The sequence below is a fragment of the Centrocercus urophasianus genome, unplaced genomic scaffold (assembly GCF_019232065.1).
Source record: "Centrocercus urophasianus isolate 14NV4802_14NV808 unplaced genomic scaffold, USGS_Curo_1.0 seq_10, whole genome shotgun sequence".
Taxonomy (NCBI): Eukaryota; Metazoa; Chordata; class Aves; order Galliformes; family Phasianidae; genus Centrocercus; species Centrocercus urophasianus.
The window spans coordinates 96,439,713-96,453,225 of record NW_024884142.1 but is presented as its reverse complement, the minus strand read 5'-3'; the positions used below and the strand labels follow the sequence as shown (position 1 = coordinate 96,453,225).

General features: G+C 46.2%; 1 protein-coding gene across 1 annotated transcript in view; it reads right to left on the bottom strand.

Annotated features, from left to right (window-relative positions):
- Positions 1 to 1,089: 1,089 nt before the first annotated feature.
- The window catches only part of LOC122161222 (homeobox protein Meis2-like), a 97,442-nt gene continuing 85,018 nt past the window's right edge, over positions 1,090 to 13,513 (bottom strand). The window contains exons 7-9 of the mRNA XM_042820485.1: positions 6,220 to 6,278; positions 4,864 to 4,953; positions 1,090 to 2,648 (exon numbers count right to left, since the gene is read on the bottom strand). Coding sequence (XP_042676419.1) covers positions 2,365 to 2,648; positions 4,864 to 4,953; positions 6,220 to 6,278 — 433 coding nt within the window. The 3' untranslated portion in view covers positions 1,090 to 2,364. The remainder of the gene's footprint in view (positions 2,649 to 4,863; positions 4,954 to 6,219; positions 6,279 to 13,513) is intronic.

The following is a 13,513-nucleotide window of genomic DNA, read 5'->3' as shown; positions in this document are numbered from 1 at the left end:
GGGGGGGTTAAAAAGGGGGTTAAAAAGGGAGAGGCATTCACGTTTTGGCAGAAAAAGTGTCACTGTGGCTCTGACAAAGCGGGAGCCGCGATGGGCCGCCTCTGCTCGGTGCGTCGGCCCTTTGAAAAAAGGGGGAACGAAGAAAAGTGAGAGTTAAAAAAGAAGGAAGGGAGGAGGAGGAGATGCGAGTAAGGGGGGGAGGGGGGAGAGGGGGAGGACCCCACTTTGGTGGCTTGATTCAGAGTGCTGCTCTGCCTGCTCGGCTGCGCCCTGCCCGCGCCCTTATCGCTGCATCAAAGCATCGCCGAATCGTTACTGTTGGAAAAGACCACGAAGAGCATCGGGTCCGACTTACCGACCCACCCCCACCGCGCCCAGCTCCTGCTTCCTGCCCCTGCCCTGCTGGGGACACTCTGGGATGCGCATTGCCCACGCCTGACCCCGCATCGCCAACGCGTTCCCACCGAGATGAGAGGCGAGGGGCCGGAGGTGTCCATCCCCTTCGCCTTTATTCAAACATCGGTGCCATTTCCCGACTTGCACCAAGCTCTTGGCTTCCTCTTGCTGCGATAGCTGTGATTTCGTGGAAGCTCTGAGCACGCAGGCCTGGCTCCTAGAAGCGCGCAGCCCCCGGCCCGCAGGAGCCCCCCGTGCAGCACTTGGCATCCTCACTGACAGCCATTCCTGGCCAACGTTTCCAAAGTTTGATTTTCCTCCTCCCTTAATGTGCTCAGCGTAGCAGCGGCTCAAGAAATGCAAGCTGTGCTTTACAACTGTAATTTTTTCTTTGCAGAGGGGGGGTTGTTAACACTATTCACCAATTTCTTTGCATAGAACTAACAAACACCCTACGATATTTCCTAACGGGCAGCGTCCTGACAGCTCCCCCCCACAAAAAAGGCTTCCTTACACAGTGCATCACTGCCTATTCATGCTTCAAACGGGAAGCAGCTACTCTGACTGCCAGTGGTGGTGGCACACCTCTGGAGCTGGCAGGGTTCTGGAGCTGCCCGGCTCCCAGCTGGGGCAGAACTGCCACAGAGAGCAGAAAGGGGCAGGAAACAAATTTTGCAAGCAGTGGAGTCACCATGACAAAAAATAATTTGTTTTTATTTTAGATTCAGATTTCATTACTGCACTCAAACTACTACAACTGGGCTTTGAGTTATTATACAATCCAAACTGTTTCAATCAGAAACTCTAAGACTCAGTGTGCAATGATTATTATTAATAATAATTAGCTCCTTGGTTTCTTGATAGAAAAAGGCTATCAACAAGCATTTGTTTAACCACAACAAAAGTATAATTAGCTTATCCCACTTAGTAAATCTGTATGCATGCCAACTCATACCAAACTGCTACTTTTACAAAAAATTGCAATAATACAGATCATTTTTCCAGTCCTTTTTGCACAAAATTTATTTACAATGTATACATAAATGCTCCATGATGGGACTATGGAAAAATGCACACATGACCGATGCTTTGCCCAGAAAGAAAGTCAACATATTAAAAATAAATCTTCAGTCCATGTTTCGAGCTGCATAAAACAGGAAGTGATGTACAAGGTGGTGGTTGCTGCATGGGGACAACGATGCTCTGATGTGACAATTAGGCTTCAGATACACTGCCTTTCCGTTTCCATGCTTCCTCCTACCAGTCTCCTTAAGACACTGCCTGCAACAGCTGATTAATCATTGTTGATGACTGCAGTTTTTCCCATCCTTCCCGATTTACATCTGTTCAGGCCAATTCAAATATGGTGAGTAAATGAATTAGACATGCAAATTCACGCCCCGGGCTAGAAAGAGAGAGAGAGAGACGGAGAGAAAGGGAGAGAAAGGGAAGAAAGGGGGAGAGAGAGGAGGAGGAGAGAGAGAGAGAGTGTGCATGGCTGAAATCCTAGGATAGAAGAAAGATTCTTCTGCCTGACATAGTTATTTTAATGCTCTAAAAATCCTGCAAATAAGCCCTTTCTGTCATTTGCAGGATGAGTGTAAGGCTTCTTTTCAATGTAAGGAGGCTTCTGGAGGAAGTGAAGAGCTATGGAAACAACACACATAGTGTGGAAAAATTTCACATTTTTTTTTAAAAAATCTATAAGAAACAACGTAATATGGATAACAGTATAATAGCATTTTACAATATTTCACTCTTTGTTCTCTTAATGTCTTATATAGGTATTTAGCATGTCCCCAGAAGTTGACTTCAGTCGGTGTTTTCCTGCTTGTCAGGGTCCCTGTGAGGAATAGGAACGTCCCTTGGTCCAAAGTCGACGCCAAGAATGGAACTCCATAGTCATTGCAGAAAGACAATGTTTGAAATCCGCCGTCTCTGCGGACAGCGCGCATTCGTTCCCTTAAGCTACTGAGCATGAATGTCCATCACTTGTCCGCTCGCCGCCGGCTCGCCGGGATGAAGCATTGTGGGGCTGGATGCTGACATGGGCATTCCGGGGTGGGGTGGTCCTCCATGCATCATCATCGCTGGGTGGTGAGGGTGTCCAGGAATGTAGGTATGCATGGGGGGGCCGTGACGCAGCTGAGCGGGATGGGGGGGCATCTGGGGCGGGGTATAGCTTGGCTGTCCCATGTTCATACCCATTGGACTACCCCGAGACACATAATCCCCTGGCACACTTTGCAGCCCTGCGGAGAGAAAGAGGCCAGCATTGGTCAACAGCCATTTATTTATTGAGCTCGCCAGCCCCGCTACTTTGGATCCGTCCGGAGTGTTTTTGCCATTCAAAGATGGACTGTACAGCGAGCACATACACAGCTGCACAAAAGCCTCAGATGAAGCTGAAATGGATAGGATTACTAAGGACGATGTTAAATCAAACCTGTATTTTTAAACACATGCACACACACACACACAAAAATCAATGACAGTTATCAATTAATTCTTTCCCTACGATCACTTCTGTCTGAAAAATCAGACGCGCAACTCAGTCAACCTTTCAGGGGCTGGGAGAACAATAAGAAAAATTGGACCTAAAACAATAAAACCTCCCGCTTTCCGTGGGCCTCTGCCTTCTGCTTGGATTGCTGGAGCTGATGGGAACTGACAGGTGTATTGTTTCGGAGAGCTATAAGCTCCATAATCATCAAGGGTGAAAGGCATACGCTATTGCTAAGTAGGTTCAATTGGCTTTAGTTCTAAGTAATAGTGCACCGTGAATGCTCCGAACACCTTGGAATCAGGTCTCAAGGCTCTAGCAATGAATAGCTGCTTAATCTAGCCTAAAGGAACATTTTTGAACTAATGAAAATTGCTTATAAAATATACTGTACTCACAGCTCTTTAATCAAAAAAGATGATAATATTTTTTGTAATAACCTATTAATTTAATTGGTCACGAAGCATAAAATACATCATTTAAATTTAATTGACCCAGAAACTAAGAAACAATATTTAAATTAACTAAGCTAGAAATTTCCATGCTGAGGTAATAAGGCTGTTGCATTCCCAAGCTCGGTGGAATGTTTGCACAGCTAATTGTTAAAACTTTGTTCCGACTCGCACCCAGCGAAGACGACTCCCAGACACCCTTGGCCTTGGGAACTTCAAGTGCTCCCCTCCAATAAGCAGGAGAGCAGCAAAGATGCCCAAATAACTGCTCTTATCTCCAGCAACAAAGCGAGAGAAACAGGATTGGGTACTGCTTGGGCATGGTACTGGTGCCTTAAGAGTTTCAAGCTGCTTTACTTCACTTTTTTCTTCTTTCTTTTTTAAACAAAAATTTGTATAATGTATTTTCCCCTACAAAAAGACAAGAGCCTCCCCCCCCCCCAAAAAAAAAAAAAAAAAAATCTGGGACAGTTTTTCTAGGCTTTCTTCACGAGGTCTGCCACTGAAGATTGCATTAATGATCTCTATTTTTGTATACTGAATAAGTCAAATCCATTTGTCACACTGCAAGTGATGGCATACTTAATTTGGATATAGTCAATTAGCCTGGGCTAAGCTCCATAGCCTGCTGTGCACACCTCTATTTTGTATTCTCTCTTTTTCCTTTGCCACACGTAATCCCATTATGATGGACAGACAAAGAGAAATAAACTTGAAAAAAAATCAAAGTTTCGTTGATCGCCTTCCAAAACGTAACTAGCCCTAAGTGAAGCCGCTGTTTATTTTACCTAAAAGAAGTCTCTGTTTGGCTTTTTGGTGTCTTGCAGGTTAGTGTAGAAATGTAACTCATGCATCAACTGCGGTTAGACAGATTTATGACACTTTGGGGACATGCTCTTTCCTCTCCCTGCACTGCTGCAGACTGCTTACATTTTGCAAATCAGTCTGTTGCCATGACGACTCGCTCCCCACCTCCCGGCTGTTTCTTGTTTTGTCATGTGGTCAGCGCTGTGCGATAGCAACGCGCAGAAATGTGCATCGCGCGCGGGGCTCGGGAGCTGGCAAGCTTGCTCAAACCAGAGGCAAAGGAAGGAAACCGGAGGAGACCAGGCGCGGGATGGAGAGGAATGAACAAGCATGAAGCTATGGGCAAGGAGAATGTAGGGAAATGCACAGAGGAAAAATATCCCTGGAACAAAGTGAGAACAAAGACCCCATTCGTACTTACTTCCCCCTGGCTTTGCCATTGGGTACCTAGGTGAAGGTTACATGTAGTGCCACTGCCCCTCCATGCCCATATTCATGCCCATTCCACTCATAGGTCCTAGAGGGAGAGAAAAATCCAAGAAGATGCCAGGGAATGAGCAAAGTCAACAGATAGTGCCGAAAGCCCCTTTTCCAAACCGCAGCCCTCTGAAGGAGCACGGTGCCCTGGCGGCGCGGGCAGAGGACAGGCAGCGAGGCAGGCAGCGGAGCGGGGCGAAGCGGGCACCCAGCTGGGCCGGGCCTTACCTGGCGCTCGGATGCCCATGTGCTGCTGGCCATCCATCACGAAGCCTCCCATTGGCTGCCCGTCGGGGTTGTAGGGCGTCCCTTGGCTTACTGAAAGAGCACAGAAGAGGGCTTGTCAGCAGCATCCCAAATGGTCGCGTTGGGTCAAGGCACAACCCCAGCACCTGTGGACTATGAGGGAACCACGGGGATGACCACCACCGTGGGCTCAAAAAAGAGGAAAAAAACATCTACTGTTCGAATTAGCTGGCCGTGATGACAAGCCTGCAGGTTTCAGGCTTAATTTCCTCCTGCGAGTTTGGAAGTAAATGAAGTTGGCCATCAGAAAATATTGAGACGTGATGAGCTCCGGCTCCAGCTGCTGCTGCTGCTGACGTCAATGCCAAGACCTGTGCAGGGGCTGGATTTTACGACTGGAACAGTCACACTGAAATCCCAGTGTGTTAAATTACGTCCATGCACTTTTACAAGAGTGGGACCTGAGCACGTCCCTGCCAGAGATTTACCTCTAATGGCCAAGTAATCAGATGTGCTGGAGGAGAAGGCACTGCCCAAAGGCATTTTTGACAACGATGGATTTGGATAGCTTGGCAGAGAGGCTCAGCAATGGTAAATAATAAATATGGCCAACAGTTTAAGAAAAAAAAAAAGGCTCAGGGTAAAAGTAAATACCCACAGTGAGCTGCAAGCTGCAGCCCCAGGCGGGACCAGAATGTGAAAACTTTGGATTAAAAAAAATCCCCCAAAAGGGAAACCCAACCACTCCAAGATCCTAATAGATACTAAAAAGAAGAGATGAGAGACAAAGGGACCCTATGCGAGTCCCAGTACCTAAAGCCTTGGTTTTAACTGTACATTAAAATCTGGCTTCAGAAGTAAGCTGCCTTGGGTTATTAAAGCACATAAAGCTCTACCTCATTGAATGTCTTTGAACTTTACTGAGTCCCACAAGCGATTCTGACCCCTCTGCCCTTTTGACAGGTAATAAAGTTTACAGCAATTCCACACCAAGCCATGCACCAGGGAGTGGTCACAGGAGCAGAAAAAGCTGGGAGGCAGAACTCAAAACAAATGCAACAAAAATAGGAAGAATATTAATTCCGAATGTGTAAGGAAGCTCTGGTCATAGAGCAGGTAATTCTAGTTTCTTCTTTGAATTTTACTGAGTTTTTTTCCCCAGATATTTTAATCATGGAAAACAATTGCCGTTGAATTAAACAAAGCTGGTCTTATTTTAATTGTCGGTCACTCCCAGCGATCATTTCTCATTTATTTACCAGGTAATGGACCTCCCTGCATGGCTTGAGGATGGGTTTAGCCTGTGTGACTCGAATACGGTTACTACTAGGGACTTGCCTGCTCGATTGGACTGGTCTATCATGGGCTGAACTATTCTTCTTCTAGCATTAATAAACCTGCAACAGAAAGAGTAAAGCAGTTGGTTAGGGAAGGGCCAACCCCAAGCCTCGCCCCGACACCGCGCTCCGTCAGGCTGGCGCGGGCTCAGCCACAGCCGGCCCCTGGCCCTCGCTGACCCCTGGCAGCCCAGGCTTGGGTTTGGGAGCTGATTTATGTTGGCCTGTTCTTACCACAGTTGGACACTTCCATTGCATCTTTTCATGGGGGAATTAGCGGAGTTTCCAGGAAACAATGCCAGCGACACTCTTGGCGATTCAGAGCAGGGCACAAAAAGTGGGTGACGACGGAGGGATGCTCATAAGGGCATCTGCTGCCTCCTCCTAATTAGTGGCATTTCTGTCTCATGTCCTCTGACTTCTTTTTGCAATTTTTATTATCAAAACCTTCCCGTACCTCTCGCAAACCTAATTCTCTTTTAATGCCCACTATTAAGATAATGAACTGTGATGGCAGAGCACCATCAAATGAGGGAACGTCTGGAGTTTTATCGCCACTAAGTCACACTGCTGGGGACTTCAGAGCCTTGCATTCCTCATAGCCATTTCTTGGTGGGTTTTTCCCCCCCCCCCTCCTTCTTTATGCAAAGTCTGAGGGGTCAAGGCGAGGTCATAGCTTTACAGTAATTGAATTTATAATCCTGTTTTCTCCAGCTAGGCCTGACCATTTACAGCAAACATCTTGTTAAACTGTAATTACTGGACTACTGAAAATTCCCTCCGAACAATGAAAAGCAGATCTTTGGAAATAAAAAAGGTGCAGTCCTTTTTACAAACAGCCCTCTGCAACCGTACTCCTCGTGGTTTTTAGCTCTTTGCCCCAACCTTGTAATGCTGATTTGGGAAAGAGATATTCAAAATTATTTGGAGAGAAACAGAAAGAGGGGGGAGATCACAAGTGCCCCAGTCTGCTCTGCACAAGTCCTGGTGGCATTGAAAGCAGAAACTCAAAGCGTGGCTGGAAATCCGTCCCACCAGTGTGTGCCAGAAGAGCTGCTTTTGTGGTTTTACTCATCAGAAAGCTTCATTAAAGCCACCTGGAAAAAATCTCCCCCGAGATTTACTTATGGCATTGCAAAGCCTCAGAACCAGTCTTTAAGTTCTTTAAGAGAGAAATAAGAAAAAAGAAGAAGGGTAAGCATAGGTAAGGCCACATCACAATTAGAAAATGTGATGCTAAAGCACACAAAGGGAGACTTGGTGCTTGTTTTCGTTGCCTTTTGCTACGGCTCAGCAAGGGTTCTCCTGCGGCCAAGATAAAGGCAGTGGAATGCAATTTGGGGTGCCTTCTATCTGCTTCTCATCACACAAATGCCTGCTAACATTAATCAAGATGTTGGGTGCTAATCAAGACGGATTTGAGGAAATGGGCTCAAAACCTTCCATGACACAAAAACCCAAATTCCGTGTTCTGGAAACCTTACGCTCAAACTAGGTCATGTTTTGTCAGCAGCAGCATTGTGTCAATTTTTGGACACACTTCCACCAAGAAACCCTTCGCTCCAGCCAACGGTGTTGCAAATCAGTTTATCATTATCTTGTACAAACCATGAAAATCAGAATCATGTGAGCAGAAGGTTAGACTAATTCTCCTTTCTCATTATAAGCACAGGTGTAGCACAAACACCATGTGAAATAAGCAATTAAAAAAATCTGCTTTTTTCCCCCATTAGCTGCCTTAGCTCCATGACCAATTAGAAAATTGTTTAATATCTGTAATCTGCATTTGCAGAAAGCAATTTTCACAGCAACTCTCCCAAGTAAAACAACAACACAAAGCCCCGTGCCCCAGCCACATCTTTTTGCAGGCACTGGCAATACTTGCTCCTTTCTTCCATTGCAGGACCTCAGGAGCTGGCACTGACGCTCCAAAAGGTTCCAGACCAAAGAGACACACAGTGCTAAGGATGCTCACGCAAATATCACAGCCTCCCCCTTCTCCTCCGAGCATTTTTCTTAAGAATGAGGCTCTCATTTCAATATTTAGCACAATTATCCAGCTGAGGTGACTACAGCAGAATGTATTTTCACCTGTCTGTTCTATATTATCACTTGGGATGGTTGCTTTAAACGCATTTCAAACACAGGTACTTAATAGTTCCCTTCTTCCTGTGCATTCCTCTAAGTATTTTATAGAAGTGGCTGATGTGCAAAGCAGCCCTGTGTTTGGATGTCTTCGGGGTGAATTCAGATGCAAGAACATTTTCCTTCTGGGCAAAGTAATAAAATGACATTCTTGCTCCTCCCACTAGAAGTCAAACTGAGGTCAGCTCCCCATCCTTGTATCTGTTTAAATAAACTGGTCCAGCTGTTTGTTTCCAGGATGCCCTTTAACCTTCTGTCCCATCCTCCCTGCCTTTGTAACAGAATGCTTTACTTTGCATTATAGTAGACTCCAAACTACTATGCATTAAAAAAAAAAAAAAGAAAAAAAAAAAAGTATTCGCTTTCAAGTTTCTTCCTGCATCCCAAACCTGGAATTCATAAGGAGCCATCAGATTAAAAGTATTAATGTGCCTTGCCTTGAGAGAACACCACGCAGTGCCGTTACGTTTATAAATCACATTTGCGAACTCCGCAAAGCTGAGAGCTAGCTCTGGCTGCAGAAATGTGCAGCACAGGGACAATTGCTTCGTGCTCTCTGCTGCTTTCTTTGATAGAGGGGCTGAGATCTCTTGATCACTCATGGACTTTCCAGAGTGCTGGGCTGATGTAATGTCAGCAAAAAAGGGTGGCACAGAAAAGCAAATGGGAAAACTCTCACTGCCCCTTTTCCCATAGGTTCACACTCACCTATCTCAAGGATAGGAAACCCTGAACCACTCTGATTTTCACAAGTCTAGAAGAATCAAGACCTAAAGTATGCATCCACATCTTAAGAGCTATTTACATTTAGTAGTCTCAAAATACAACTAGGCATAAAACTCAAAACCGCAGCGTAACATTACTGATGTGAGTAAAGATCCACTCAGGTTCTAAGGGCTGCACAGAGGGTGCATTTCCCCCCATACCATTGCTGTGCTTGCTCTGACAAGTGCATTCTGCTTATTCTGTCCCCAGAGAGCAGCATCCATACTGGAATAAACAGAACACCTCCAGCACATGGCTTGCACCCACCTCCCAGCAAAACCATGTGCTGCCAACTGGCTCTTTGGCTCTGGGTTGTGTGTTTTTCTCTTTGCAAGGGGAAGGATCTGGCATGGAGGAACCGTTTGAACAGTTGGACAATTGGGCAAACACAGAAATCTAAAGACTTTTTTTTTTTTTTTAAGTTAACTTTTCCTTGCCCTGCTGGTTGTGAGGATGGCACCTTGCTGCTATGCCCCAACAAACAAGCAAAAAGAAGCCACTGCACCTGCCCAATCCCAAGCCAAGGTGCAGGAAACACTTTTGTGCCCTTTACATTTTGGTAGGATATTTCCCCTTGCCCTGCGCCCCGATCCATTCCTGTCCCATGGTAGAAACCAGCCTGGAGTGATGCCTGATCTGCACCACACTCTGACCTTCAGCTTGGCCACCCTGTCACCACACACCAATTTTGCTTCTTCCCAGCAAGCAGCACATGGCTGCTGGTGACAAAAGGCTGTTTTAGCTGGAGATTGCCAGCAATAATAGCAGCCAGAGAGCAGGGATTTTCAGAGGGTCACCAAACCCTTGGGAAGGCACAGAGCACTGGGCTCAGGTTACAGCCCTAGCGACATTTTTCCGCACAGATCTGTTCTTTCTCCCCTTGTCTCACTTCTGTAGAGTGAATAAAACGAGGCCATCCTTTGCTGTCATAGTTTCCAAAGTCACCTTTGCTCGAGAACTATCAGAGCGACTGTGAGGACTTCCAATGTACAACTCCAGAGTGAGACTACCCAGCCAAAGCTGTCTGAAGGTGCTGCTGGGGACTCAGTGGTACACTGGGGGTTTTCCCTCCCCCAGCCTCCCAGCAAAGACAGCCGCCACTCCAGCACTGACTTCTGGCACTGTCAACTCCACACCAAAGTGTGGGCTACCAGCCAGAAGTCTGTGTGCAATGGCAGTGCCAGGAAGCCTCCCAAATCCCTCTGCCTCATCTCAGCTCTGAGCTCCCCCTGGCAAATGGCACTTAAGGAGAGTAACATCTACAAACACCACAGCTAAAATGTCTCTTGACCCTTTGAAAAAGAAGTGATACCCCTCCTGACAACAAACAAATCATCATTTTTATAACATATGCCAAAGTAGCCAGAGCCCTTCAAACGGGCCAATACTTCACTTGTGAAACCAGGCAGTCTTTTTCACATATGGGCATCCTTCATTTATACCCCAACAGAACAACTTTCTCTATTCAGCTCTTAATTCCTCAATGCTTAACAGGTTTATCTCTAATAAAAACAATTTAAATGGAAAGTGTGCAATAAACTGGGATTGTTACACTTGAGCAACCATTTTATTCCTTATTTTAACATTCTTTTTGGGCATTCGTTTTCCAGAGCTTTTGCAAAGAATGAACAAGGAAAAAAAAAATAAAGAAAGAAAATAACAAAATCCATAAATTATTTCAGAATAATGTCAAGTACTTTAAAAGCAGCCTTAGAAACAAAAATCTCCCCTGTAATTATGAGCTAAACAAATAACCGCTGACTTTTGAATGGTAATCACATCTCCCCATTCCTAAAATGAGGAATAAATGTGAAAAGGGTGCTTACAGACATTATTAGAAAGTTCTGATCCTGAAGTCAGTTAGTGAGCTTAATGACTCGTAACTACCAGTCATTAGCAACCCATGCTCTCCCTACTCCCTTTATTTGTTTTAAAAAAGTGTATATATATATATGTATATATATATATATATATATATACACACATATATATAAGAAAATCCAAGACACTCAAGAAATTGGGTTCAGTTTAAAGTCAGACTTTATGAAGTCATGCTTGGCAGCTTCTCTTGGTTTCTCCTCCTCCTCTGAAAGGAAGACAGTTCAGGACTGCAATGCATCACCCGCAACACTAAATGGGATTAGGAAGGGAAAAAGGCTCGCGGGCTGCTCAGCACCCACTCTGGATACCCAATGCTGGGGTAGGCTCCAGTATGTCCATCCACTGGGAACATGGGAAGAGCCCTGAGGGCTCTCCTCTTCCTCCCTTGGGGCTGGCAGCCTCAGCCCCAGTGACTGTATACAGGGCCGTGGGTGTCATGGGACAACTCTGAAGAGCGGACAAATAAAATACTATGCAAAACGAGTGATGAAAAACCACTAATTAGCTGACAAATTTGATGTAAAGCACTAATGAAAGCCACGTGTGGTTCTGCAATTTAGTTTTAAAAATAGCTTCTGACTTCAAGCATTACTATGTGACCCCACCGATGCATTCACGTTGTGCATTCAGAAAAGTTGCTTGAAAGCAGGAGAGTGCTATTGAATCTCTTGCAAGCCAACCCTGCTAATGTACAGAGCACATCAAGCGCAAAAATAGAAAGCAAGGAGCTGGGATCAGGTAGGCACTCGCTATGCAGAGCCAGCCATGCCCTACATTCAACTAGCTGTACCTGTGGCCATGTCCCATGCTCGACCCCCCGTCAAGCCCACAGCTCCCTGTCACACCGCCTCTGTTCTGCCCTCAGCCAAAGTCCTGCTCAAGTGGAATCCCACTGAGGATGGGCCAGGTAAAGCTCCTGGGCTGCTCCCCACGGTGCCCCAGAGCCCAGCAGATGCAGGGTTGGTTGTGCTGGGGGGGCCCACGGCAAGCTCCTTCCCTGACACCGCAATTCCCTTGTGGTGCAGAGCAGATGTAAACTCGCCCTCAGCAGCCAGATGATGTAAGGGGAAATCTTTAAATGGCAAAGTGCCAGCAGGGCTGACCTCCTGTCTCTTCCCTACTCCCAAATCCCAGTGCAGCTGTACTCTGTTGATCTCTGTGTGCCACAATTAGCCTTTAAGGAATATGGCAAGGATTCATCCAGCAGAGCAGTGTTAAGGCTGCTCTAACTCACGCTGATTCAACACAGTGCTGGATCTGCAACATGCTGCCAGCCAAAATCTCTCCCACCCCAAAAACACTCGCTCTGCATAGGAGCCAATGGTGCACAGGCAGATCCGCAGTCCCTTCTCCGTTGTGGAATTTTCCTCTGTTGATTCAGCAGCATCTTTTATTTAGGCCACTGTGGTGATCTCTGGGCTTCCTCCTGCCATACACATGGGCCACAAAGATGATCGGAGGACTGGAGCACCTCTCCTGTGAAGAGGCCCTGAGGAAGCTGGGCTTGTTCAACCTTGAGAAGGCTTCCAGTGTCTAAAGTGAGCCTAGAGGAAAGCTGGGGAGGGACACTATCAGAATGTGTAGTGACAGGAAAATGGGTAATGGTTTTAAACTAAAAGAGGGAAGATATAAATGAGATATTAGGAAGGAATTCTTCACCATGAGGCCGGTGAGTCACTGGAACAGAGTGGCTAGAGAAGCTGTGGATGCCCCCTCGCTGGAGGCTCTCAAGAGTCTCAGAGCAAGATCTAGGGGAAGTTGGCCCTGCCCACAACCAGGAAGTTGGAACCATATGATCTGCTAACCTAAGACATTCTATGATTCTGCAATTCTATGTTCTAAACACAGGGGTACCTCTGTTGAGCTCTCCAGTTCCCATGCATCACACTTGGAGCAGTGTAAAGCCAGCTTTTTTCCCCACTCATCCCTACCCACACTGCGTATGGCACCGGAGCTGGAAGCTATTTGTGGTCCTCCAGCCACAATGAGCATCCCATTACCAGCTCCTTCCAGCCTGCAGAGCAAGGTAAAGCCAACCAAAGGTCACCAATAAGCAGCTCACCAAAGAGTTGAGGATCTAAATAACCTATCTGTGGGACCTGCAACTCGCACATGAGATCGGCTTTGGTATGCTCTGGTCTATACCTTGAGGCAGCAGCTCGAGGTGGACGGGGGAAGCTCTTAATTCCTGCGGTCGGGCCCTCCCTACCATGGCTGAGACAACAAACACGCACATGTTGGTGTGTTCTGTGTGATGTGGGCACCTGGGAAACTCATTTGAAATGATTTTTTTTTTGGCTGAAACCACAAAGGGCACAACTCCGAATCACAGCCAACCGGAAAAACAACCACACGCTTCTGGATGAATTTCCCCCAAGACATCCTACATTAAAACTGTTGTCCAACTGCTACTAATCACCTACTTTGTGATCTGCTTTACCTAAATATGATTTCCCATTAAGTGAAGTAATTCATTTTGCCTATAATCCTACTCCTGATGGTAT